Source organism: Serinus canaria, chromosome 1 (assembly GCF_022539315.1).
Source record: "Serinus canaria isolate serCan28SL12 chromosome 1, serCan2020, whole genome shotgun sequence".
Classification (NCBI taxonomy): domain Eukaryota; kingdom Metazoa; phylum Chordata; class Aves; order Passeriformes; family Fringillidae; genus Serinus; species Serinus canaria.
In genome coordinates, this window is record NC_066313.1 from 46,375,470 (window position 1) to 46,402,216 (window position 26,747).

The 26,747-nt window shown below is 41.3% G+C and overlaps 2 protein-coding genes across 4 annotated transcripts in view; both read left to right on the plus strand.

The window, feature by feature from the left end:
• PAN3 (poly(A) specific ribonuclease subunit PAN3) overlaps positions 1-26,747 on the plus strand; it is a 550,273-nt gene that overhangs the window by 378,922 nt on the left and 144,604 nt on the right. The window lies entirely within an intron of this gene.
• Positions 1-26,747, plus strand: part of MTUS2 (microtubule associated scaffold protein 2) — a 262,673-nt gene that overhangs the window by 94,685 nt on the left and 141,241 nt on the right. For all 3 annotated transcript variants that reach the window (XM_030234714.2, XM_030234715.2, XM_050971105.1), the window contains 3 exons: positions 8,182-10,786; positions 16,870-17,110; positions 26,480-26,686. In XM_030234714.2, the coding sequence (XP_030090574.2) occupies positions 8,495-10,786; positions 16,870-17,110; positions 26,480-26,686 (2,740 nt within the window). In that variant the 5' untranslated portion in view covers positions 8,182-8,494. The remainder of the gene's footprint in view (positions 1-8,181; positions 10,787-16,869; positions 17,111-26,479; positions 26,687-26,747) is intronic.

Here is a 26,747-nt window from a genome sequence, read left to right on the forward strand (position 1 = left end):
TCATAATTTGTCCTTTATTTTGGAAATGTAGATTTCCAAATCTCCAATGTTTGACCTATATTTTGGAAATACAGTGGCATTTTGGAAATACAATGCCATTTTGGAAATATAGAACAAATTATGGAAGATGTTTTTTCCTGAGCTTAAAGCAAATGAGCAGAATTTCTGATTTGTTTCAGTTTTTATTGATGGATTGCAGTAATGTTTAAAATTTTGACTGCAGTAGCATTTCTGAAATTTGACAGCATTACCGAGCTGATCGTGGTTCAAACTGAAATGTGCAAACCTAGCAATCTAAAATTGGGTTCTAAATTCATATTTAGGTATTCAGTTGAGAACTGGCACATTTACCTGCTGTTGAATTCAGTAGAATTCAAGAAATTATGTGGAAAGACAGTTTACCCTTGGCTACACTTGAAGTTAAACTGAGCTCAGTATCAGCTGTAACTGCTTTATCAGCAGTGGGTAAATTTGCTGGAGTAGACAAAGCTTCTGAGTTTCTGGGTTTTTTGCTCAATAGGAAGCAAATTTATGAACTTTTTTTCATGTTTGAGTGTTACAACTAAATCCATTTATTTCTGTCTCCCAGATGTTTTTTGGAAGCCAGGAAAGATTTAGCAGTCTTAGCAAAAAAAACCAATGATCATTTTGGAAACATTTCACAATCCCCTTTCTGTGTCAAGATTTTGTGCTGCACAGAAATAAATCAAGCAGTGTTTTGGGGCCCCACGCATCCACCGTCCAGCTGTTGCAGATTTTATGATGAACTGCAGCTCATGTTTTTGGATAGAGGGGGACACAGAAAGTTTCTGGCTGGGCTCCGTGAGCTGAAGGCACCAGAAAGGATGGGCAGAATCCCTGTGCTGCTCCCTCTGTTCTGAAAGAGAGCAGAAGGAGCTGATGGTGCCTCTCTCACCTTCACTGCAATCTCCTGTTTCCATCAGTGGCACCATGCCCAGGAGTGCTCAGGGGTGCAGTGGGGCATGTGTGGAGCCCCTGCTGGCATCTGGGCAAAAGAAAGAGTGCAGAGGGCTGTCCCCATGCCTCCTGTTTGGGGTTGATCCCTGGGTGATGTCTCAGCACATAACAGATGGGCTGCACTGTGGCAGCACGGACATGATTTGATACATAATTTTTCTTCTGTTCGTTTGCACTTGTTTGGGAGGAATCAGTTTTTGCCTTGACTGTAGTTTTTGTCCAAGAAAACTTCTTTACTGCTTTCCTTCTTGCCATTTTTGTTTGCTTTATGGTGCCTTGGGGTGATAAGGGATAATTTTCTCTCCTTTGGGCTTTTGATTCAAGCTTTTCTTGTGCTGCCTGTGTTTTGCTCATGGCTTTGACAATAAAGATCTGCATGGCTTGGGCTGAGCTCTTGCCTTGCTCGATTTACCAGCTCGTACCACTTAAAAAGCCAGGATGCCTTTTTCTGACACTGTCTTCACTGTGGCTTTCCCTGAGGTTCTGCTGTTTGTTTTTCTTTCCACAAATTGAACAGCATGGTGCCCCAGAAAGTATGAGCTGTTCCTATACCTTTAGCCAGATGTGCTTATCTGGAATTAAAATAAAATCAGATATCTTTTCAAAGGTTAGTTGCTGTGATTACCAATCAGCCTCCTGGTTGCTATTGCTAAGACAGAGACTTCTGCCTTTTGGGGGATTATTAATTAATAGGATTCCTTATATCTGAGTATGTTGTCTTATCCAACAGTGAATATTTGAAAGCAAGTAGAAATGTAAAAGTAAAGAAGTCTTGAAAAACAACTATTCTGGCTTATGCCTGGTGAAGACTTGATTGATGTTAATAGTGAAAATAATCTGTCAGTTTTGATAATGGAAATCTTTAATCCCAAATCTTGTACTCTTTTGAAATAGCAGTCAGCAGGATACTTTCCATGTAATGTACTTTGAGTATTCAGTACTCACAGGTGATAAATTATTAGAGTATTATGTTACAAAATGCAGTTTTGACAAAAAAACCCCCACCAAACTCAAACATTTACAAGTTTCTTAAGAAAATAAAATGATATACATTATTTGGGAAGATTTTGATGAGTTTTCATTGAAGACATACTGATCCCCACAGTGTTACTGGAGATAAATTACGAAGTTGTACAAAAATTTCTGCTCTTGCATTGCCATTGCCACTGCCATGGCAGGAAAAATTGTGGGTGTGTTCCCCCGGGAGACCATGAAAACTCAGGTTTCTTTAGCCAGGAGCACGTGGCTGTGGTTGTTCCACCCTCAGTAGGAGCTGTGAGATAAACCACTGCCGTGCTGAAGAGGGTGTTCAGCCAAAGGAGAGCAGTGCTTTCCCTTTGCTCCATCCATGTGTTGGTGTCCCCCAGCTGCCATACACAGGCAATTGAGGATGCTTGTCAGTGCTTCTAACAGGGAACATCTCCTTCTGGTTTTTTTCAGTGTATTCAGAAAGGAAAGCTGCTCTTGTGAGCCAATTACACATCATGACACTACCAGCTGCTGCAGTGATTTCCAGGGCTGGAGTCTCATGCTGGCAGCTTATTTTTCAGTCCTGTTGTTTCATGTGCTGCCACCTCCCCTCCTTTGGGAAGGTCAGGGGACAACCTTGCTTTAGCACCTTTACCTTGGGCTGTGCTTTCAGGAGTGTTGCATGTGGTGGTGATTTCCAGGCAACTGGAAGTTGCACTGCTTCCAAGGGATCTCTCAGGTGTGTTGTATAAGGAAATTGTTTTACTGAAGGCTTGAACCAAAAATCTCTCTGGAAATACAGGGAAAAGAGCCAAAAAGAAATGGCTTATCCTAAGTCTAGTGAAAGTGAGAACCAGGAGTTCTCCATTGCACTTGTTATCACCCTGTAACTTAGGAAAATAAAAATACTGATTTGGGTAGGGCAAATAACCTTTCTGTGTTACCTGATTCGCCATTTGAAAATCTTGGCAAGATGAAGTAAATTTGATCTTGAAATATTATCTGGAACTGAAAGTGAAAATGTTTGATTTAGAAAATTTTGAAGCTAAATATGACAAGTGTTTGAAATCTGCTTTGCTCATAATAATTTTTACAAAATTTGATAGACCAGCATAAATTGATTAGGTAGACCATTGATTGATTGATTTGGTTTGATAGACCAGCATAAATTTATTGATGATTTGGATAAAGTGAAATCTGTTTTATTATTGAATAAAAATTAAAGTATAACAGAAAAAATTGCCTTTGCCTATGAAACCTTAAGTTGTTCTATCTTCAGTTTTTATAATTATACTTATAAAGGTATAAAATATGCAATCATGTAAATAATGAAATCATTAAAATGTATTGACTGTAGAGACATTAAACACACTAAAACACTGGAATTCTGGAAGTGCTACAGAGCTGCACTCTACAAAAGCTTTTAATATCTTCAAATAATTTCACTTTTACTTTTGAATCGGAACTGCCTTCCTGCCACTTTCCAGTGTGTAAAAATTTAACATTTGCTCTACCATCTCTTCTCTGCCTATGTCTAATTGGCAGAAAGTTGTCTCTCTGAAGTACCGTCCTCTTCATGACAGACAGCAACATTTCCACAGGCTCTGCCAAAGATGAGATTATGCTGTAATTTCCTCAAACAGCTGTGTCTGCTTTGTTATGAATAGAAGCTGTCAGGGACTGTATCCAAATCTTTAGTTCTCACCCTTCTAAATCACATTAACAAAATTATCGCATGCCTGGGTGAGCACTTTTCTACCACTTTTAATTAATTCCAATTGTGCATTACCCACTCCAAAAGGTTTATTGGCTTTTTTCTTTTTAATATCCTGGTATCAGCTTTCAGCTTCTGTCACCATCAGGAATAGTTCCTCATGAAGATTTGGGCTTCCCAAGGAGATATTCCCACCTCCTTTTCACCCAGTGCTGTTTTTGTTTCATCTGTGGGCTCAGCTCTTGGCAGCCTGCAGGGCTGGCATTGGATGTGGTGGTATCTTGTCTCCCAGAGAAGGCCTCAGTGAAGCTCTGCCTGGTTTGCCAATCCTCCCCAGTGGCATTTCTTGGGACAACTGTGCATTTCAGGAGGCATCTGTTCCTTTTGCTCTAGTAACTGTAAAAACTGCATCTGTTTCCCACCTCATACAAATATATCCTTCATCGCCTTTCATCCATCTCCCTGCATCACTGCATTGGTCAGACAGCAGCAGTGTCTTTCTGGTGGGCCAAGATTTCTTCCTGAGGGTCTTTATCTGCAGGAGTTTATCTGTGGGTGTTGTAATGCATCCAAGACTCTCATCCTTTGGTTGTGTGCTGCTTGTGCAGAGGGCAGCAGGGCTGGAGATTGTGCTCAGCCCTTGTCCGGGATGCTCCAGGAGTTTAAAAACTTGGATTGTGATAGCCTCTGAAGGAAATGGATGGAGATTTCTCACTTTGTGCTTTGAAGTGAGTGTGATCAAGCAGTTGTGGCTGCCTTCTGTGAGGACAAACACCCCGTCAGGCCTCCTGACTCCCCTCTGAGTCATTGCCAAGTGGGCTGGTGCACAGCCTCCCCCCATGTATCATAGGATCATAGAGTGGTTTGGGTTGAGTGGGGCCTTAAAGACTTTCTAGTTCCAACCCCCTGCCATGGGCAGGAACACTTCCCACTGATCAGCTTGTTCCAAGCTCTGTCCAACCTGGCCTTGCACACTTCCAAGGATGAAGCAACCACAGCTTCTCTGGGCAGCCTGTTCCAGTGCCTCACCACTCTCACGGTAGAGACTTTTTTCCTAATATCTGATCTAAATCTCTCTTCGTTTTAAACTATTTATCCTAGTCCTGTGAATATCTGCTCATGTAAAAAGTCATTTTCCCTCCTTTTTGTAAGCTCCCTTTAAGTACTAAAAGGCTGCAATGAGGTCTACCTGGAGCCCTCTCTGCTCCAGATGAACAACCTGCAGGTGTAATCCCATTTCTTGGGCAGCACGACTCACTACCCCATAGGGTTGAGAGCTTTTGCCTTGCAGGAGTGGGCAGCTGATGGGGGATGCTGGCCCATGGCTGACCTTTCACAGGTTACTGGCTCTGCCCCAGCAATTTACAAAACTCATTGTTTTCTGTTGTTTGGGGATTTTTTGTTTTGTTTTGTTTTATAGTAGTAGCAAGAGGCATCCGTCCAGGGCAGATGGTTAATGAAGTGTTCAGATGCTTCTCATACACATGGTGCTGAAAGAGCAAACAGTCTAAGCCGTGCACACTGTTACCAGAACACCCAGGTGGTTTTAGTGTATCTTGCTGTAAATATTCTGGGTTTAGACTCTCAGTACTGGGATGGGTAAGCAGCTGTAACAGCCTGCATAAGGAAATGTTTATAGAGGAAGCAAAATTCTCAACATGTTTCAGGTTTTATTTCTTTATTCCCATTTTTATTTGTACACGTGCTTTGATAATTCCTTTGCATATCCCATAATTATTGCTGTTCTGTTTTTGTGGCAAATTGAAAACAGAACAAACAAGCAATATTGTGGAATTCTTCACAATTTTTATTTTTTCAATTCCTGTTGAGGATACCAAGATTTATACACTGCTTGTTTAACCAAAAAAAGCACTGCTGTTACTATTCAGAAGCGGGCTGCTGCATTCTTTTTCCAGCCAGTTTTATTTTACAAACTTGAGCTCTGCTGATGCAGTCCCTGCTGCATGTCCTGGGGCAAAAATCATCCAGCTCAGCTTCTCCTTCCTCCTGTCTCCAGAGGTTAGGGTGAGACCTGCTGGCCAAATGTAACTTGGAGTGTAGCGGAGGAACTGCAATATCAGATGGGAAGAAACTCTTGTAGGCTTCTTTCCTAGACCATCATAAAATGGGCTCAGGTTTAAAATAGATTCTCATAAGAGATAGACATCTTAGAAGGAACCTGATATGGCTGGAGTTAAACAGAAGTATTTAATTGTGTTTCTGGCTCCTTGAACTTTTCTTCTCCCTGTGGGATTCATAGCTAAAGATAGTCTGGTGGATATAATTTTGTTCCACTGTCTAGCATGTTCACATCACTTTGTAAGGGGTTTTTGTTTTGGTTTTTTTTCCCACAAATACAGTTATAGATTCTGCCAAGATGCTGTGACATGGAGAGGTATGACTTCATTTTCTACTCTCAGTGGTTCAGAGGGGATATTTTTACATTACACAGGATCAAGAAAATTTTATCCATATAAATCCTTACACATGCCAAGTTCAGTCTTGAAGATTGCAGACATGTTTCTTGTCCAGAGTCCCTAGTGATGTGCTGCTGAGTGATGTAGTATTGTCTTTGTTGGGCTTGAGACTTCTCTTACTCCCTTCTCCTGTTCTGAGGAGGGCATCTGAAGTTAGGAGGTTCATGTCCTTCTCATCTCAGAGCATTCCTGCACAGCAGGGAGTGACTTCAGCTGTGTGTATGTCAGCCAACATCAGTCAAGAGAGGTGAGTAATAAAAAATAGAGGAAGAGCCAGCAGAACCCAGACACAGCTGAGTCTTTTCATCTCACTGACTCCAAAGAGCATAGTGAAGTTGAGTCTGGACAGTGCCATTTAAAATAAACTATCTTGCAGAAAACCCAAGCCAAGCTTCTTAAATAGCAGCTATTTACAGAAGAATTATCAAATCTAAGGTCCCAAATGTAACACAAAACCATGTATCTTAATTCCAATGTGTAAGTTGTTCAACAATGTGTAAATGTTCAACACATTGACTGAACGAAGCTCCAAAGTTTGTATTCCCTAGGAAAATGAATTATAGTTTTATAATAATTTAGTAGGAGTCCTGTATGTTCTATAGCAGAATGGAACCTTGTATTATTTACAAGCACTGTAGTTATTGTAATGTAGTCATAAAACACATTACAAAGTTAAGCAGGCGATATCACGCAAAAAAAGAAAATATCTTTGGGTAATTGTATGGTTGTTAATTGTAAGAATGTAGTGGATTCTTCAAGTCTTTGACTAATCTGAGGCTGGATGTCACAAGAGGCGATGAAATTGGAATGTTGGGTGCATAGAGTCCATCCTTGTCAGCTTTAAGGGGTTAGTCTCAACTGGCAGCTTCCTGAGGTTGAGCAGAGCCCTGTGTTTGAGGGGCCAGGTCTTTCCTGACCTTCCTGTTAATAAATTTGTACTAGCAACGTTAAGCCAAAGTGCTTGGTCTGGTCTCTGAAGCACACCAGCAAGGTCTCTCTGCACACTGTGTGTGAAGAGGCTTTCAGGGAACAGAGGGACCCAGACTGGCACCCAGATACTGTAGACAAGAGCACTGGACTTATTCTGCACTTCTAATTAGTGTCCCTGTGAGCCCCTGGCTAGGAACACAGCACAGCTGGGAGTATCACAAGTGCTTTGAATTCCAGCTTCTGGGAAATGTGGAGCATGTTCCAGTTTCCAGTGTCCATGTTTCTTTGTGATGAAGGGTATGAACACACAGGGTACAAGAAATATCTCAGAGAGTGAATTTAGACTTGAAATAGACAGAAATCTCACCTTCATCTTGTTGGAGGTGATAGAAGCCAAAATCTGGGCTCCCGAAGCCAAATGTGTGAGGGAGCCAAAAAAAGAAGCACTGTATTGGGATTGGTGTATAATCCTCTATATTTAAAAATACACACATTCATCTGTCTCAGAAAAAAATTAATTTTTCTTTGCAGGCCTCCAGCCATAGCTTTTGCTTTCTTGGAATCTATAGATCTGGCTAAGAACTGCCAAAGGGGGTGGGGTGTCGGTGCAAGAATAGCAGTGATTTCTGCAAGGCAAGGAGAGAAACTCATAAACAACTTCTGCGGACCTGGAATTTTATTGTTGATGACTAATCTATAGAGTGATGCTTTAAACGTTTCAGTAGCCACTCTTGCTGTAATAAATGTTGAAGCAATGTGCAAAGTTTTAGACCCTCAAGACTGGATCCCACCCTCACCTGGCTGTTTTTGTCTATTTCCAGTTGTAAACCTATGTGTCTTAAAAACAGTAACAACCACTCCTCTAACCAGGACAGTTTTTGCTGTGTAACTTCTCGAGTCAGAGATCTGTGCTGCACTAAGAACTTTTGCTGGGAGCAAAGTTGTAATTGAAACAGCATTTTTTTTAAAGTGTTTGAGAACACTGTCCTGGGGTTATACCTGGGAGTGCTGTTGATTTTAAGTTTGATTTAGCTAGCATGATTCCTGACATCAGTGTAATGTTGTCTGTTTGGGTTTTTGTTTTATTTGTGTTTGGGTTTTTTTCCCCCTTAGGTTGGCTGGATTAACTGGCTCTCATTCAGAGGGAACTTGGCAGATCTATTTTGCTTTTGTTGAACCTCTCTACAGCACATCATAAAGATTTCCTAGGTCCAGGAGCTGCAGAAAATACAACTGAGAAGCAGAAAAATGTGACTCCGAGAAGAGACTTCAAGCCTTCCGATGATGAATTTTCTACTGATCAGTTCTAATTTAAATATATAACTGAAGCATGCATAAAAGTTAACCTGATAGGGGAAAACACCTTCTCATTAATTAGAACTGCAAAAAAAAAAAAAAAAAAAAAGCAGTCACTCGAAGCTTCAAAATGAGTGGTCCACTAATTCCAAACAAGTCATGTTATTCCCAGCTTCATGACAACCACAGTGAAATAAGAAACAACAATGAAAGCCTAGCGAATGTTGGGGATACCAATGCCAACCAAATTGTAACAAAAGTTAGAGCCACTGAAGGGGATGTTAAGAAACATGATTTGACAGATGAGAGTGGGAATATACACTCTGGAGGAACAGAGAAAGTGACTCATCTGCCTACAGAGCAGAATAAACTTCCGACCTTCAAAGACTCTCGAACCGGTCCCACCAGTGCACAGGAAAGTAAGCTGCCTTCCACCACAGGCAGGGAAATGGGGAAAGATTCTAGGACCAGCGAAGCTAAGGATGTATCAAGGCACATCAGGATTAGCCGAGGACAAAGTCTGTCCAATTTAAAAAGTAGCACAAATGATGCCAACCTGGAGGTTGTCTCCAAAGGTAATATTGACTTCACCCAGAACTTTCCTAAGGGAAAAATGTCCAGGACTGTGGAGGTGGAGAGAATAAAAAGGCTCTCTTTGGGAAGACCAAGCAAATTTTCTCCTCAGCCCGAAACATTTGCAAAAGACGGCGTTGGTCGCGTGTCGTGCAAACGTTTGCTTTCTGCATCACTGGACTCCATCGACAGGTCTCACCAGTTGGTAGGAAGTACAGAGAAATCCCAAAAAACATCCACGGATCATTTTCTTGGGATGGTGTTTTGTCCACTTGACAATACCTCAGAGGAAAAGACTGTATTTTATTCCACACCATCTACCTCAGGGAACAAGAAAACAAGTAAACCAGAAAATGTACCAAATGTTAGCATTGAAAGCACATTGCATACTTCTCATTCTCAGCATTCAGCTGTTAAGCTCAATGAGGTTGCTAGTAAATCAGAAGCACAATTAGGTCAGGGTGATAAAAGTAAAAAACTGGAGCTTAGAACTGCACAATCTCTACAATATAAAAATACTTGTCCACAAAAGATAGAGAGAATTATGCTGGTAGAGTTCTTGGGGTGTCCAAGAGCTGAAAATACAGCAGTGCAGGAACAGAAAAGCTCTGGGTCTGACGTGTCAAAATTTCAAGTATCCCATTTTCACGACACCTGTAATAGAGTAGAGGACCCATTGTCAAGCCAGGTAGTAACTCATCCAGATGATAAATTGCAAAATGATAACATCACCATCAGCAGGGAAGGAAGAGGAACCAATGACAGTGACAGCAGGGCAACCAGCCAGGCTGGTGAGGAATATCTTACTGATGAGGAAATGGAAACAATATTTCCACTCCCCTGCAACAGTAAATCCAGCGTCAAAGTGACACCGAGAAAAAACAAAAATTTGCATGAAGCTGACACAGGTTGTGCTGAAACAGTTGGTGAACAGATATCTCCTATACATGATATTAATGCACCTGACAGCAAACCCTTGGAAGTTAATGAGAATAAACTGATGCTAGTCGAAGAAAGCACAGAGGATGCTGTTGTGCCTGCTTCTGATCCGTCAGATCATCACAGAGCGCGCAGTGCAGAGACAGTGTCAAACCAACAACCTGACAGTCACAGCAGTGATGTGGAAACCTCAAATGTTTCCAATTCAAGTAAAGAAACAGCTACTGTAGAGAAACATCCTCCGGAGGAAGCATCAGAGAGCTGTAACATTCCAACAAAGGCTGATGTCTTTTTATGTGTCCCAACTCCTGTGCGCCCAATGGCAACGCCAGATGTTAATGGTCAGCCCCCACTATCAAACAGTAATTTGAAGGACCTTTGCGCAGTTCATGATGACAAATTGTCACCCTCCTCAGTCCTACCTCCCACTGACAGCACACAGTTGTTAAACTTATCCCCTAAAGTGCCTATCAAGACTGCTTGCAGCAGCGCCATCCCAAAACCTATCCTGGTCCACCCCAAGGGCTCCCTCACAGATAAGGCTGGTGTGGACAGTGACTGCAGTGAAAAGCTGGAAGAAGGCATTGAGATGAAGCCTGCCATCCCCCGGCCCAAACCTGTGAGACCTAAGATCATCACATACATTAGGAGAAGCCCTCGTTCAATGGAGCAGCTCGACCCTCTGTTCGCACCGGCGGCGCTGCCCTTCGACGGCACCGCCTGCAGCGCGCCCGTCCCTGCCGAGCAGAAGGCGTCCAGCGGAGGGGAGGCAAAGCCCGCCAGCGTCCTCTATGACAAATTTAAACCTGACCTCCAGAAGCCAAGGCTCTTCGGTTCTGGGCTGGTAGTGTCAGGAATTAGGCCCCCAGGTCATCACTTCGGTCCGATGAGCGAGAAGTTTCTGCAGGAGGTAAGTTTCTGCAGCTTAGACCGCTGCTTTTGTGTGCCAGGTGGTGATCATTTGCTTATTTGCTGCTGCCAGAAGTTAGTTCTCAAACCTCAAATAAGAAATAAATCCTAAAACACTGTGTGATCCTTAGGAATAAACTTACCTAACTGTTTCTGGCACTGACCCTATTGTGATATCTTAGCTGTTACTGGAAGTTGTTACTGTGTTCTTCCAGTATTTTCCGGCATACTGATCACCTGCTCATATTATAAATAGGGATGTTTAGAAAGAAAAAGACATGCTGAATTTTTTTTTTTTTTTCTCCCTTCCCAAAGAATAGCTTTGGGAAATGATTGTAATTTGCCCATAGAGACTCTTCTTTCCTGATGGGAAAGTTGGCAGGTTTTTGGAAACAGAGCATTAGAGGTCTACACTAATTCCATTCTGTTTAGCTGTACGGAAACCCAGGGACTATCAGAGCTCTTTTTGGATAATATATATAATACAAAAGAAGATTTACTTTTGACTAATTTTAATGCTGTTTCTTACACTGATCTGCACCTGAAAAAAGATTTCTTTTTTTCCCTGGAAAGGCATCCTGAGCAGCCAAAATGTGATGGAAATCCCTCTAGATGCCTCTAGCTCTATATATCTCACTGTGTTTCTGCCCTGCTAAACTGGGCAGGAGCCTTGGGTTCCCAAAATCCCTGCTGGGAGGTGAGCACAGTGGAGGAAGGATGAGCTTGCCTGGTAGGTGGAGGAAGGACAGGGAAGAGCAAGCTGTGTCTGTCATGTGCTCTTGCATCCACTCCTTGGGACCTGAGGTAGTTCAAGAGCCAAGCTTTTCATATAAACAGTGAAGATAACACAAATTATTTTATGTGAATCAGTCTTTAAAAAAAGGATAGAGTGTTTTGCTCTGTGTCTTGTGGTGTTGTTAAGGCTATTTTACTTCCTACCTGATTCTATACCTACATATGGTATAGATTCAAGGAACTGTATTGAAATAAAAAAATTTAGTGAAAGTGTTGGCAGTCAAAACCTGGCAAATACCTAAATTAAGATACTGTGTGTGAGTGCAAATTGACCCTTATGGCATATTAACTAGAAAGCTACTGAAGTGAGCAAAGATTATAGTTATTTCTTATCACAAACACAGAAAAAACAGTACTTGCTGTCCCTTTTCCTTTAACTTCAGCTTTCAGCTCTGTCCCTTGTATTTTATGTCCAGGGAATGAATTATTAAAGTCTTTGGGAGATTGTCTCTTCCAGCCATCATTAGTTTATTTTCACAATTGCCTTGTAAGTTGAGGGGAAATTGCTAGGTTACTGCTGTTGAATGCATGGCAATGGAATGAAAGCCAAAATGACCCAGACTAGGCACTGGCTGTTTGACTGTTTATAGGGTGGCATGACCCTCTGGAGACCACAGGTGTCTGTGGGAGTTGGGGTTCAGATAATCAGGCAGGATCAGCAGACACATCAGTGAACTCCTAGTTCCTGTGCAAAGGACAGATTTCTGAGCACTGCTGAGGACTGTTTTCAGCATGAGAAGGATTCAGATTGTGGCAAGCCTGCAGTGTGATTTTCTGTAGACTAGGGTTAGAAGTTGGACACATGAGCTGGAGAGGATCTTCCCTTATTCCTCCAAGAAATATGACTTTTGGTGGGTATTTCAACAAGGGAATATCAGAACCCAAGCAAACTGCTTCTTCAGAGAAGCTGGACTGACTGGAGAAGGTGCTGAGATGAAAAAGTCAAACTGTGGTTTGCATTATGAGTTTGCATTAGGCCAGGATTCAGGAGCTGACAGCAGAAGATGGAATCTGCTTTCTTGGACTGCCACCTTAAAAGCAATAACCTGGCTGTCCTGCCAGCTGGAGGAATACAAAGGGGCCTGATTTGGTTCAGTATGAATCAAGAGAAAGGAAAATGATCAATCCATGAAGGTGAACAGATGCTTAAAAGAGCAGCTGTGCACAGTATGGGTTAGTAACAGATGAGTGATGTGTAATCCAAAAGAAACCAATTAGGATGCATTGAAATAGATCCAAATCAATGAGCTGAAGGGAGAATGTGGAAAACTCAGAGGTTTTGGAGACAAGGAGACTCTGGCACAATGGCCGCTGTCTTGGTTAGAGAAAAAAATCCCATATTGACCTTTTTCACACATCCAGTATTGTCTTTGGAGAGCTTTGATTAGCATTTTGTATCTCCTTATATAGAGATATGATAGTGTTAATAGCTGTAATCTCTAAGCATCATTCAGCTAAGTGGTAGGAACAATTAAATATCCCTCTGGGTGCCAGGTATGGGAGAAATAGGAAGGTGCTGTCTTGGGCAGGAGACTCCAAGAAAAGGCCTGGAGAACTCTATAAAAAATACCCCAGGGCTGTCTCTGTGCAGAGGGAAGCCTGCAGGGCTTTTTGAGCTGCCTGTGCCAAAGCCCATTTGGGGCAGCTCAGACAAAAATCCCAACTCCAGCATGAAGGCAGTCCAGCTCTGCTGAGGGGTTGGGTCCACAGTGGAATTGAGTAAAGGCTGAATGGGCAGCCTTGCCTGTGGAATTACCAGCTCCCCAGTGCTTTCCTTTAGAACATTGGCAGAGTGTGTAGATAGATCTTTCATGCCTGTCTTCATCAAAAAAGAAAAAAAAAAAAAAAGAAAAGAAAACCACTCAAGGTGAAATGCAAAATGCTTAAGAAAACCAGTCCTTTTCCAGGGCAGGTCCCTGCTGTCCACATCCTTGATCACAACATGGTCTCCCCATCTCATTGTGGACCTCACCCTCTTCTAGTGAGGAGCTCATCCTCTTCAGTGCCAGCAGGTGTTTGTGGGCTCTTTGTTCTCCCAATTCCCTCTGTGGGAAGTTACAGGGCTGATCAAGTTACAGGGACACTAGGACTGTAGCTGTCCTAGTGAGCTGAACAGTGGAAAGCCATGGCCTCCAAGGTTCCGTGGCCTCCAGGACAGGTTGACTGCTGGACTGGGAGCAGGCTTCCCAGCCAGGATCAGCTCAGCCAGAGCATGCTCACCCAGAGGCTGCTGCCAAGGACCAGCATGGATCAGCCTGGTCTGCAGAAGGAGAGTTTGCTCATACAGGTACAGGCTGTGCACTGTCAGAGTGGTCACTGGCCACTTTATTCACTGTTTTATGGCTGTGCCAAGAGCCCTGATCTGGTGAGGGTCTCTAAGGAGGTCTGCTGATCACCAGCTCTCCTGCCTGCCTCACCAAGACTGTGCTGGCCCCATTCAACTACCTTTTTGAGTCTGTTCCCCAGCACAGACATCATTCTGGTCCAATGGATGGACTAAAGTCTGTTGAAACAAAACGCTTGGTGAGGTAAAAAGGACTTGGGGGAGTTGTTTTAAATATAGTCAAACCAAAAGTTTCTCCCCTTGATCCTGTTATTTGAGCTGCCTGAAGTGATGCTGCCAACTCTTTTCCCAAAGGGTTGCCTGAAGCAGGCACTTGACAAGCAAATTCTTCCTCAAGGCATTAATGTTTGATGATGTTATAAACAAAGTAACGTGAAGGAAAGTGTTGGGCATCCGTAGCTGCTGGCCATGCTGCCAGCTCTGCTCAGGAATACCCAGCGTGTGGAAATTCCTGTGTGCTCAAAGTACTTGTTGCAGACATTTCTGGCTCATTTTAGCAAATCCACTCATGGGTCTGGAGGTAATGAGCAGACAGCCCCACATGAGAAAACTCTGGGCTGACCTTCTTGGTGGACAAGCTGCAACAGATCATTTTCCTAGAAGTCCCTCATACAAAAACCTAGTACAGGGTGCTAACAGGGATCATATTAATCCACATCTTTCTGAAGAGCTATAAAATGGCAATAATTTTATATGATTCTATTGAATTTTGCACTTCATGAATTCACAGTTAAATAGAAAGGAAAAAATAGCATATTTAAAATAGTATATAAAAGTTATATACTATTTAAAATATTATATAAAAGTTCATGTTTTCCAAAACTGGGATCTTTAAAAAATAACCTCCAATTCTTGAGAGATATTTGGGAAAATTCAGTTGGACTTGAAGGGTCTTTTCCAATCTAAATGATTCTGTTCTAAGTTCTCCTTGAGAAGGACTCCTTCCTTGAGAAGAGCTTTTATGCTTGTGATTGATTGGGTTTGTGTCCATGTTTGTTGCCCTTCTCTGTTACTCTTAGCTTACTGTCAATAAATAAAAAGAAATGGGGTGAGAGAAGATTTGAATAAAGTGACACAGTTTATACAAAATGCCTATTTTCTGTATTTAAAGGTTTTCTCTTTTCCTTATACTGAAATACTTGGCATTGGTGCCTAACTTCCATTTAATTATGAGATGTTAGAATACATAGTGTAATCTGATAGAAATAAATTTATCAGGGAGACAGAAGATAACTGAGGCTTATCCAGAAAAACAATCTCATATCTAGAAGCTGTAAGCAAGAAGCCAGACATCTGCAGTCCAAGTCTGCAGAATCATTCATATTATACAGCAAAAAACTGCATCCTAACTTTAAATAGGTCATAGGAGTATAACAAGAAAAAGAAAGAGAAAGATCTAATGGCAGGAAATAGGACTGCAAATGGAGGGAAAAATATAGGGCAAACCTAAAAACTATAAAGCTCAATGTTTGTTGCATCTGCCCTCCTAGTTCCTGTGCAAAGGCCTCAAATATTCTTCTGTATTTCATAGTTTAAGGCCAATCTTGTCTCTTAGCATATTAAAGATTTGCTAAATTAGGATTAAAGCTCTTGAAGGAGCTAGGATCAAAGCTTTTATAGCCAATGTTGAAGTGCATATTCTAATGCTTATAATTGCTAAATAGAAATTGATTTGGCATATTATATGCATCATAACTTACAGCAGAGTTAATTAATTGGCAGTTACATTTCTTCCTAGGTAGCCTGTGGCACTTTTTGATTAATTTTTAAACAAATTTAGTTCAGATTTCCTATTTCCTATGCTTTTTTTCTTCTCCCATGGCCTAAATGGGATGACTGAAAAAATATTCAGGTCCTTTCTACATTATGATGATATTGCATTTTATAAGAAAAGGGTGAAGAAGTTAAACTCTACTCAGAAGAGCAAACAGTCCTTTGCAAATGTGAGAGATCAAAACTCTGCACTCTTGTCCTGAGTCACGAAGCAGCACAGAAAAGTGGGAGTCAGAGCCCAGCTGACTGCACAAAAACACAAGGGCTGAATCATGGAACCAGATCGTTCCTCAAGTGCAAGTTCAGTGCCCTGAGCCAGCTGTGAGCTGGAAACACTTCCAGCTTGGGACTTACTCTGCTGTTCTTGCAGTAAATGCCCATTAAAATACTGAGAGATTGGACACTGATTTTAACAGAGCAGCATCTATTTGTGATAAATAGCAGAAGTTTCACATTTGCAAATCTGATAGGTTTTTTCTCCATTTCTCATGGGCATATGGGTTTTATAGATCTGATTTGGAATATTCAACAGGCCTCTGAAAGCATAAGTTAGAGAAATGTGCTCATGTCCACAACCAGGTCTCTTTCCAGGAATTAGAGGGGCACAGGTTACAATGAACATTTTGCAGTGAGAACATAATGAGGGTTGTTTTTATTTTTTTTTTTTTTTGTCACAGAAATTATTTGGCAGTACAACTTCTCTGATAAAATGTACCTAAAACACCTCCAGCTCTATTTTTAGCCATTTAAGTTAAAACCAACTTCTCCCAGAATTGGGCAAGAATATTTTAAATAACTTCTATTAAAAATTCCATTTACGCAGTCTCTTCGTATATCTACCTCTGTAAAAAATACAACCTTTTGTGACTTAACAGTAACCCTCATTTTCACTAATTGAAGGCCTTCCATTTGTCCATTTTCTTTTGGGGAAGTCATCAGTTCTTTATTTGGGTGTAGTTGCATATTGAGGGTGCAACATACATGTTTTTGAAGAGCAATTAATATCGTAGGACCATAAATTTTTGAAAGTTTGCAGTGCTCTGAGGACCAGATTCACAAGGAGGGAAATTTAGCCTTTACAAGCTAAAAGCTGAAATTTAGCCTTTGGAGCTCCATGTTGTCTGGGTTTATTGATTTGTTGTGTAATATCTGTGTTAATGATTTCTCTGCAGGTGGGGGAAAGGCCTGCTAAAGATGAATTTTGCCCTCCGCCGTACACCCACTATGAGGTGCCACCAAGCTTTTATCGATCTGCCATGATCCTGAAGCCACAGCTAGGGCTGGGTGCCGTGTCCAGGTTGCCATCTGCCAAGAGCAGGATTCTCATTGCGAGTCAAAGATCCTCAGGGAGTTGTCTCCATCAGCAAGGAGAAATAACAAGTGCTCCCAGCCTCTACCACCCTGATGCTTCAGGTAAAGTGTGAACTTTCTTTCCTTTCCCTTTACTGTTGTCACCAATAAGATATCTTTTTTTTGAGACAAAAAAAATCACAAAATGAGCAACATTTTGACCTGATCCTACAAAGCTCCAGCAGCACCCTTTGAGGTGTGTCTTTTTATCCTGCAGCAAGGCTGACTAGGGAGTCTGGGACTTGTGCAAAGGTTGTTTAGCAGGTCATTGCCAAAGAAAGAGAATAGTTTTCAATAATAATTCTCATTTTTCATCTTTTTATCTTCCTCCACCTTGTAAATGCCTAAAAAATCTTTGATTTTGTTCTGGGGAAGATAATGGGACATTTTCTTCCATCATGAAGACCCCACCGTTCAGTCTGGATTTGACATTGTCCACCACACTGTGCTCTGAAAACCTGGGCAGTGTTCAAGTGTTCCAGCAACGATCTTGGTTCTCTGAAGGCTTGGTGTACACCTCTTTGGAGACAACACTTCTAATTCCTTTGTTTGCCCAGCTCAGCATGACCCTGGGCGGAATTACAGGGGAGGGAAAAGCGCAAGAAGAGGTGGAAGGAGAAATGTTGGATGTCACAAGAAAGAGAGAGTAATTACTTCTACAGGACACTCCTTAATAGCCTGGAAAAGTGTGGAAGTTTAAAAAATGGGCAGGAGCGAGTTCAGAGACAACTGGAAATCAGTCATTGTCAGGGTGAAGTGCAGCAGCTGTTTAACAGCCTAGAATGCTGCAAGATTTTTAAAAGTAGTCATAAGAGCTGAAGTTAATTAATTACGTGAGGTCACATGATCTCTTGCCCCAGGATGGGATTCTTTCTGATGTATCCTTATTTAACCTGTTCATGAAAAACTATTTATAAAAACCTTTGATGTGAGATCTTGGAGCCTCTGAAAGCAGGACTGCTCCAATGCATTACCTCTTTTTGAGTTAAAAGTGTTCCCTAGTGTTTTACCTAACCCCCTTTGATTCCTCTTTCATCTGGAGTAGTTGTGGGGTCTTTTCCTCTTTGCAGGTATTTGAAAACTTAGCATCTCTCCCCAGCATCCACCTGTCCATACTAAGAAGCAGGAGAAATTTAGAAAAAATTAGAATGGAAATGCACCAGAGCATCTTGACTTTACCCTGAGAGGACAGTGTCAGTCAGTAATACAGGCTGACAGGATTTGGGGCTTCTCAGAAAATCAAGATTCTCTGTACTACAGTGCCTCTTGCCAGTATCCTTTACTATCTGACCCTGCATGTGGAGTTTATCTGATGCCATTAGCAGAAGCTGACCAAACTGAACTGTATGTGACTTCTGAGACAGCCCAAGATTGCAGGCTGGGTTGAAAATACAATTTTAGCGCTGTGACTTGAGTCAGCAATGAACATGGGAATAGAGGTGCAGAGAGTAATTGGACCATAATTTCCATTTAAATGAAACTGCAAGAGTCTGTGAGTTCAGGATATGAGTAGGGTAAGCCCTTGTGTTATAGGAACCAGTTTGGGAGACAGATAAGGGAGAAAATGCAAACAGAACCCATTACCAAATAAACATGGGGTTTTTTTTTTTTTTCTGATCCTCAGAAATTAACACTGCCTTCATTTTTATTCATCCATCACCCATCCATTATCCACATTATCCTCTATCATTGATGCTAGCAGACATGAATTTTCCTTAGCCACTTTAAATCCATACAGGAGCTTGTCTTGCATGCATTCATTTACCATCTTCTATGTTATGTGACATTTTAAAATCTAAACAGGATCAGCTTCTCAGTCCCATTTTTGTCTGTAGTACTGCCTTTAAAAAAAAGCCAGTACATGAGGAATGTACATAAGTAAATAGCTTGAGCTGTTACTGTGATTCTATTCCACTGAAGTTGTATTTCTTATCATTTTCATATTTCTCAAAAGATTTTTTTGTAATTTTTTAAATTAAAAAAAATTTTAATCACTGGTTATTTTTTGGACCTTGTCTGCTTTGGAGGTCAAGTTTGATTTATAGCTCTCCATAATTTCCTTCCTGCAACTGTTATTTTGCTTGTTTCTAGTCTATTGATACCTTGCTGTTTCAGAAAGGGTATAAAAGACAATTCCAGGTAGTCCAATAATCTGTCTGTCATCTCTTTCAGGACCCCAAAGTGTGTTTCATCTGGTCTTTGGGCTCTGACTGTTTTATGGATTTCAAATTACACAAGAGTTTTCTGGAGAGGTTGCTAATGTCTCCAGTTTTTCACTGTCCACCCCAGGACACATTGTTTTCACTTCTGGCATCTCACCTTCCATTTTCCTTGCAAGATGAAGAATGTGTTTAATTTTTCTGCAATACCTTATTCTGTTGTGAAGTATTTTTCACTGCTCTCCTTTGTTTCAATGCCTCTTCCTACTTATCTTTTGTGTACTTCTGAAATCTTATGTTGGTTTCTTTACATTCATTTATTTTTGATATTTTATTAGATTTTTTATCTATTCAATATTTTGTTCCAATCACCTTTTCCTTGACTAAAGCCTTTTTCCTTGTATGTCACAAATGACTTAATCCTTCTCTCAGCAATGTATAACTTCACAGGTCAGCTTACCAGACGTCTTTGTTTTTAATGCTTCCTTTTAAAAAGAATAATTAATTACTCATGAAAGAGGCTGAGGTGACAGAAGATAGTACAAGACTAGTATAGGAGTGCAGAGGCATCAGAGAATTTATTCCTGTGCCTGTATCCACAGCAGAGCACACATGCAGACCAGAGATGGGTTTCTGGTTGCGTGGAAGGGATGGATGGGGACAGCAGACAGCACCCCCTGGCATGCCAGAACTTTTGGGGTGCTAATTAGAGGATCTCACAGAAGGGCCAGACCTTTCAGCCATCTGTGTTAAAGTACCCAGCACCATTTTCAACCACTTTCCCTTAATTTAGCTGTCAGCTCTAGTATTGTTTGCAGTGTACTCGATCTGCATCATTGGTCCTGCTGCACTATTTGAAACACAGGATTAAACACAGCTTTGATGGAGTCATATTTGCAAACATGAGTAAATAACATGCATGAACATATGGGCAGCATCTGGGATGCAGAGCCAGTAAGACTTGCTCACTGGTCTTGTGGGGTGTGAGAGCTTGGGTAACTTCAGCAAGAGCAGCTAGGGACTAAGGGGTATTTTTCTGTCAGGGATACCAGGCCTGCCTTCAGGATTGCTAATCAGCATCTCTTGCAGCTTGATCCTGAGCTTTTAATCCAGTTTCCAATCCTGGTGATATCAGCCCTGCCCTGAGGTAATGGAAAGAGAAGGATCAGCCAGTTGCTATCCCGTGACAGCGTGCGGTACCGCGGAGGCTCTCCCGCTGAAACCGCTGTGGTTTCAGTGGTACCGAGGACAGCAGCGGGGCCTCTCAGCGAGGATTTTATTCCCCTTTGCCATGCCATTCATAATGCAGCAGTCTGGTTCAGCAGCGCTGATAAGCTGGGTGGTTTGGCCCATGTATAATACTAATCCTCATAAAACTGACTCTCAAGTAATTGATAATTAAATCCCTGAGCTGCTGTGATGGACTGCAAGTTTTATGAGTGCATTAAGGGTTTCGTTAGCTTTACATTGTGCCAAGTAGAAAGTAAAATAATGATGAGTGCTCCCTCCAGTGTGATCTCTAAGTGTGATGCCTAAACTGTGGTTGGATCAGTGATCCTTCCTCACCAGTAGGATGTAGGACATGTGGTGGCATTGGCTGCAAGTGCCTTATTAAGCAGGGCTGCTCCTTCGGTGGTGTTTTGCCTCGGGTGGGTCAGGCAAGCAGCCTGACTGTAAGAAAAAGGGTTTTGCACAATAGGTAAACTAAGAAGTCACAGAATTATGATATACTTATAGGTGCCATGGAGTCTCTGAAAGCTTAATATTTGTTTATTTTATGTAAGTAGACTCTGTTCTTTCTATGGAAAACTTGTAAGTCAAAACAAGCATTGAAGCAACTCTATCTATAACATGTAAAATATTAATATGTTTTCCTTGGTTATAAAGACTTCTTGAAGCAAGTGTGTTAGGATTTGCATTCATTAGCTGGTTATTTTGACGAAATAATGTCTCACTTTGAAAAGTATAACAGAGATCTCATCATTAAAGCTTCACTTTAATTACGCTTATTAATTTAACTTAATTCTACATTTTTCTGTAGTGTTTTGGGGTATTTTTTCCTCAAAGAGTGAGTTAATGAAATGTTACTTCCTTATCACCTCTCTGTGTATTAAACTTGTCAGTCCTGGGGGCCTAGCTGCTCCTCTCATTTCTAAGCAAGTCAACTTTCATTGAAGACAGAATTTACCCGTAAATATTTGTCATTCCTCGGACAGACACAGATCTATGCACATATTTGTGTCTTTAAATACATATAATGTATTTAATCTCAAATGCCACAATGTGTCTACAGCTTTCTCTCAACAGGAAAGCTTTATTCTCAGGAATAAACAACATAATAGTGACCTATTAATTGAACACGTAAATTGAATTTGATGATAGAAAAGAGGTTTTGAGGTAACTTCCTGAAATATTCCTATACTGCTACTCCAGCTCTGTCCGTACTTGCAGTCAGAGGTACTTGGATTTGAACTGCCAAGCTTCTTAACTGGTTAAGGAAAGAGGGACAAGAGAATAATTCAGAGAGGAAAATATTCTCTGTCCTCCACCAACCTGCAGTTTTCAGTTCACACTCTCTATTTTCTTTGGGAGACCAATCTGACTGTACTTCATTTTTTAAAAAAAAAGTTTCAAAGGGACACACACACACTTCCTCATGATTTTTTTTAAGGACATTGTCATCTTACTTGAGACATTGCCATCTGCCACCTCCCTGCTCCAGTTACTGTGTCTTCAAGGAACTGAACCCCACCATATTAGCAGGCTTGTCTGTATGACAGTTGTACCAGGCTGTCATTTGTAAGAACGGTATGTGGAGCAATCTGGGTGTAGGAGCAGGCAAATGCTTCCTACCTTGCCTCCTTCCTGCTCAGAGCCAAGTGTTGTCTCTGGCTGGACATCCACAGCCCTTCTGAGCAGCAGGGGCAGATGAGAGCAGATGCAGCTCAAGTGCAGAGAAGTGTTCTGGCTGCTCTGGGCTGCCAGTGGAAAATGCAATGAGTGAGACTCATGCATGGATGATTCCTGTGCTGCAAGTTTTTGAGGGATGCCATGCTTTTCACAGTAGCTGCCAAGAGAACACGGACATTTGCAGCTTGAATGAGCTGTGAGATGACAAGTTCTTGGGGTGTTGAGAATGTGCTAACCAGCCTTGGTTTGCCTGGGAACTAGGAAAGCACAGAGCAGTTTTTGGTGCTTTTAAATCTGAATCTTGAGGAGGTGAGCATTTATTACCATATGATTGTGGACTGACCCATCAGAAATTAATCAACGTTCAGCAGTGAAAACTGTTTGGCCTTTGGAACGGACCTGTCCCAGGTCTGGGTGAGAGACCATCAGGGCAGCTGGGCTCAACCTGCTCACTGCTGTTTAGGTGTAAACCATTAAAGCCTCTGTTTTAGAGCCCCTTTCCTCAATTCTTGTTTGGTGAGAAGTTGCTATGTCTGTACAGGAAAATCACAAATGCAGTGGCACCAGAAGAGATTTCTCACTTGTGTGATTTGTTTTTAATCTGCAAAGATACAAATGGTTGGGTTAACTCTGACCTGGGTTAACTCAGTTTGTATTATCTCTAACTGATGCAGTGACATTGGAGCTAGGTTCTTTATCCCAGATTTCCCAATATGCAATGAGAATAGTGATGTTCAGATCATCAGTAAGTCAGAGAAAATGGCATTTAATGATTAAAGTTTTAACAGAAATGCTGGTTAAAAAAAAAATTAAAAAGGGAAAGCAAAGAAAATGAAAAAACCCTACAACCAGATAACAAAGACTTGCCAAGGATCCCTGAGTTATGGAGTTTTAAAGTCTTGAACTGCTACTCTTTTTCATAAGAACATATCTGTATAACTCATCTCTTTAATTTTTCATTCATTTCAGCTAAAACATATTTCAAATTTCACAGCAAAATTACATGAAAGTTGCTTTTTACCCGTGCATGAAAATGCAATTCTTGTGCAGTGGGGACACATAAGAAGTGAAGTTCAGACTTTTAACAAAGTCTCCCCAGGCACATCTTGTGTCAATCAGTCACTTACTCAAAATGTTTTTATGTTTCTGGATGGGAACAGCTTGAAGTGTCATAGAAAATCACTTGTGTGCATACAGACAACAATACTTAATTCTATAATTAGCTTCAGGCAATGAGACCACTTGAAAAATTTTTAAGCTTATTTTGGCAGATTTTCATTAAAATAAAAGCTGCTCATTAAAATAACTTTTGTTTTGAACTCCCAGACCTTGTTTGCAGGAGTACTTCTATACTTTTAAGGAACAGAAATAAAGCAAAAAACATGCATGAGAAAACTTGATGAAGTTTAGAAGAGAAAATATATACAATAGGCTGGTGTCTCATGTATTTTAATGAGAAAGAATTCACAAAATTACTTAGCTGTAAGGATTTGAATGCATCCCTAATGAGGATAATGTCCTGCCCCCAGGTCCTCATGGTACAGAAGAACTGGATTACAAAAAAGAGAAGTGAAAAATAATTTAAGGATGATGATGAGTTCAAGATGCAAAATATTGTTAGTTCAGGGGCAATTGGAATTGAAGTCATAAACTAGAAACACACAAAAAAGTATGAGAAGAAAACACTGAATCCTCTGCCCAAGTCTGGAAGGATGACTTTGAAGAAAAGGTAAAGGTGATTGGGCAGTTTGTAACCAAAATCCTTTTGGTTTTAAGGAAATTCTTCTTCTTCATTCATGGTGCTTGGTTACAAACTGCAGAGAACAGTCAGTGGGGGGACTTGTTGTGGGCATCCCTGTAGCTGAGCTGGGGACCTGGGAGTCTCAGGTGAGCCACACTGCCCTAGGCCAAGCACATTTGAAATGCTTTTTAAATAAAGCCATTTCTGGCTTTATTCCCCTGCCCCAGTGGAATTTCCCCTGTTTTGTTGCAGGAAGTCAGTGATATTTATAGTTTGTTGCTGTAAAATGGAAATATCTCTCCCTCCACCTCAATTTTCAGAGATGCTTAGGAAAAAGAAATCCCAGCTTATGTAGTCCAGGTGCATTTTTTGGAAACCTGTAAAACCCATGACAGATAGTCCCATACCTTCTCCCTGCTGCCACTGAGCCGGGCAGGTTCCTTGCACCTGCAGCTGCTCACCATGAGTACTTGTCTCTGCTTCAGATCTGGAGGCTGCCTGGGCTTGGTCCTGTCACTGGTGCAGCCCATGGAGTATTTTGCAGAGAATAGGGAAGAAGTCTTGGCTTTGGAAGCAGTCTGGGTGCTTTGCAGCCAGCCATAAATCAGCTGCAGTAGACCACTGTCAAAGCAGCACTGGCAGTGAACTGATGGTGACCATCACTGCCTCTCTCTTCTCTGTGCTAATGTGCCTGCTCCGCCCTGCACCTGCACCTGGAACCCATGGCTACCTTTGAGCCCCTCTTGACAATATCCAAAGGAAGCCACATTCAAAATTATAGTCCAAAATTGCCTCTGCTGGTGCCAGGGATGGGGAGTGAGTGGGGATTTTAGTACTATTTCTTTACTCACTGTAGATATTTGTCATTTTCATTTGGGTTACTCTGCACAGCATGTACTTCTCTGGGCTGGCAAAGGTGCTGCAGACATCCATCTCCTTGTGTCTTAATAAAGGGCTCAACCTGGAGAAAGTGGGTACAAAAATGCATTTTTAAGAGCCTAGAGTATATAAATTGTTTTTTTCATTGAGCAAGGAGCATTTTTTTACATCTTTGCAGGAATGTGTTTTATAGGAGAACAAAACTCTTTTTAGCTTGGTATTACACCTGTTTGTGTTTCAAAAGGAAAGGCTTAGTTACATGAAACAAAGCTTAGCATTAGTATTGTGATGAAGTACACAAATATCTTCCAAAATTCCTGTAACATTTTTCTGCTCAAAGGAGTTAGTCTCGCTTTCTCCAAAGTCTTCTCAAAGTGAAATGCTTCATTAAAATTAATAAGGCTGTGACCTACATAGTTTACAAAAGAATTAAATACTGCAATAATATGACCATATTCTCACTGTGCAGTTAATTTGTATTTTTCTTTATACTATGAATGTTTACTTCTTCCTTTGAAGTTTGTGTCGGGCTAGTGTACAAATAGTGTTCACTGAATAAGAACAGAAAAAGGGTGACTTTATGGCCTTTTCCGTGGCCTTTTCAGAATATGTTGATAGCTTTTAATGCAGCATTTTCTCCTATCCCATTGGTCCTGATGAAACACTCTAGCATCAGATTTTGGAGATTGTTGTTAATATTTTTTTTAAAAATACGTATTTTTGCTGCGCCGAATTCCACAAGGAGCAGGAATCTGGTATTCTCAAATCTAGGAAGAAAAAGCTCAGTCCAAATTGGTGTGCACTTGGGGTCTAGAGTCACTTGGTATCCAGACCTTCCAATCAAAAGTAAAATATAATCTTTGCTGCTTGACCTTGAAGATAAGACTGCCATGATCATGGGCCTTTGGCCTGTGAAGGAAAAGAGGAGCATTTGTGAACCTGGATTCTGCGTTTGCCCAGAAAATTTTGCCTGAGCGAGAGTAGCAGCCTACAGGTTAGGACAGAAGCTGAAGATGGACGAGTGGTTAGTATCCACAGGCAGGCATCACAGCTGAACTGCTGCTGTGGTCTAATTCCAGGTCTTATAAACCAGCTACTGGCACCTGTCTGAGACCTGGTCATGTCACTCATGGGCTGACATCTTAGCAAGGAGAAGTCCACCAGTGGAAATGGCCAGTGGTATGTTAAAAAAGTAGGACTTTACAGGTCATGTCCTTATTCCCAGGCTTGGCGCAAGAAAAGGGAAATTTTTTTTTAGTGGAATTTGAAAGAAGAACTTCAAAGAAGTGTTTCCTTTGAAATACAAAGAAGTTCTGTGTCCTTGAAGAGGATTGTTGCTGGTCTACAATACTTTCCAAAATTGGAGGTTATGTGTACCGTGTTTGTCTCTGTGAGTTTTTTAATTGGCACACAATAAATGTAAAATTAGAAAGTGAAACAGCGTTGAAGAAGATAACATTAAAAGAGATTCGTAGCAGTGTTGAACTATGTTACTTTGCTGGAAGTTTGAGTTATGCCCCATGGGTACTTGGCACATTTCACCTTTTAAAAATTATTGCGACCTGTATTTTTTTCCACCAAATATCTTTTCAATGCAGCAAAGAATAAGACATCACTGCAGTCTGATCAGCCATTTAAACTTGTATTCAGTCTTAGTACTGCCTTTGTGAAATTGGGAAATACAGGCAATGGTCTCACAGGTAACATATTTAACAAAAATTTCTTTCTTTTTCCTTTTTTCAGTTGATCTTAAGAAAGGATCATGTCCGAGTGCTGCAAAATCAAACCTCCCCAAGCCCTGCCCGTCTGGACTCCGTCCCCCAGGTTATTCACGGTTGCCAGCAGCTAAGCTGGCTGCATTTGGGTTTGTCAGGAGCTCAAGTGTGTCCTCTGTCTCCAGCAACCAGTCCAACGACAGCGCTCAGAGCGACCCCAGCAGGACAACTAACCGTAAGTCCCAAAAGTGCCCTTCTTTCCAGAGGGATATGAAACAGATGTGTTCCAGGATTGT